This window comes from Grampus griseus, assembly GCF_964374135.1.
Source record: "Grampus griseus genome assembly, chromosome: X".
Classification (NCBI taxonomy): domain Eukaryota; kingdom Metazoa; phylum Chordata; class Mammalia; order Artiodactyla; family Delphinidae; genus Grampus; species Grampus griseus.
Window position 1 is genome coordinate 42,678,458 of NC_138999.1, and position 1,875 is coordinate 42,680,332.

Consider the following 1,875-nt stretch of genomic DNA (forward strand, 5'->3'; position numbering starts at 1 on the left):
TACTTAGGCAGTGCCCCTCAAGTAATCATTCAGGCTCCGGCCACCAGAATGACCATCCTGATCCCGCCTTCTTAGCTAATAACCCTGGGACCAGCTATTTGAATAATCCTAAACACCTTCCTACCTCCCTCTAATAACACGCAGATCCCGCCCCTCATATTAAACCCTTAGGCTCACCCTGCAAGGGTGCTACTCCAGGATTCCGCTGCTTTAGATTCCAGGCCCCGCCCTCCAATCAGCCTAAAAATTTCAACCTTTTCCTGACCTTTCGAGCCGCTACCCCAGTGCGCTTATAGACTCCACCTCCTTGACTAACATTCCAGGCCCGCCCCTTAGCCAAATGCCCGCCCCCAACCCTCTCCAGGCCCCGCCTCCTCAGAAATGCCGCTCGAAACCCCGCTGACAAAAGTAAAGATCAAGCTCCGCACCCACAACTAATCTTGCAACGTTCACCTACTGCAGTAACCCTCTGTGTCACCTCCTAGAGGAATAATCTAGGCTAACCACAGCACCCTCGAATCACCGCCGAGGCCCATCCTCCTAACTCACACCCATTGGCCCCACCCAGGGGAGTAACTAACACTCCTGGGCCCGCCCCCCCAGAACCCCGCTCCACTCCGACCGCGCCCCCTGGAGGCCCCGCCCCCATCACGCACCCTCCTTGGGGCGCAGGCGCAATGTGGCGCCGGCCCGGCGTACCAGCGCCACCACGTCGGCCGCAGCTCGGGCCGCCAGGGAGCGCGCGTCCAGCCGCGCCAGGAGCTGCCGGGCTCTGGGGCCCGCGGGCGGGGGAAGGATACGGCCTGCGCGAGTGAAAAGAACAGATCAGGGCCCACCCTGAGTCTCAGCGACCACCTACAGCCCCCCCCACGACCGAAGACCTAGAATGCCCCTCAAGATCCCGGAGACCCGAGACCACTCCCTCGATAGTTCTGAAAGTCACCGACTGCCCCTCTCATCTCCCGCGACCCCCGACCATCGCGGGTATGCCCGTGGACCCAAAACTGCACCCACCCTGGACAGCTATTTAACCCCAATATTCCTGGACACCTCCGAACACCCTGTGAATAACTCTGAAGGTCTCTCACTGCTCCCCTATAACTCCAGTTTCCAGACTCTTCCTCCGAACATCGAGAAGTATCCCGATTCCCCCAGATGTCCCAACAGAACACGGTCTGCCCCCTGTGGCCCAGGCACCCCCGATTCCCCTCCAGTTATCCTAGGCAGCCCTGCTGGCCCACATATCCCCGGAGCCCCCAGCCTAACACCCCACAATTCACCACAGACCCCGAGTGCCCAGGTGTCCCCAGTGACCCTGGGCAGACCCCTCCGGCACACCTCCCCGGAGACTCCGGAGAGACCCCCGGGTCTGGTGCGCCGCCCCACAGCGCGGGTGCGGGTAGGGCGCCTCGAGCCCAGCCCGGGTCGCTGGGCCCCTGCCCTCCCCCGCCGCCGCCCGCAGCCGCTAGGGCGCCAGGGCTGCTTTGTTTACCACCTGTCAGAAGGAAAAGGTGAGAAGCAGACAGGCGGGGCGAGGGCTGGCAGGGACGCGCCCACTACCCTCCCACCCCGCGCCCCGTACCTCCTCTGCTCCCCTTAGGGTCCGTGGCGCCCCCCGCGCGTGGCTCCATGACCCGTACTTGGCCTGGTGGACGCACTGCCGCCAGCGACGCGTTTGGAGCGCCAGGGAGCGCTCACCTGGCAGCCCGCCCGGGCTTGAACGCGGCTGAGGCCGGCCGGTCCCGTGCTTGGCGCCCCAGCCAGCGCGGTGACCTACCTGGCGGCCGCCAAGGAGGCCTGGCCCTGGGAGCCAGCGCGAGCTCTTGGTCTTGCTCTGCCTCAGGCGCTGCCTCTCTTTCCCAGCATCATGGGAAA

At 64.1% G+C, this 1,875-nt stretch overlaps 1 protein-coding gene across 1 annotated transcript; it reads right to left on the bottom strand.

Annotated features, from left to right (window-relative positions):
* Positions 1-648: 648 nt before the first annotated feature.
* Positions 649-1,631, bottom strand: LOC309840039 (PDZ domain-containing protein MAGIX-like; the record flags this gene model as incomplete). Its single annotated transcript, XM_082682044.1, has 2 exons — positions 649-803; positions 1,583-1,631. 2 exons carry the CDS (start codon positions 1,629-1,631, stop codon positions 649-651), a joined length of 204 nt encoding a protein of 67 aa, XP_082538170.1.
* Positions 1,632-1,875: the final 244 nt, after the last annotated feature.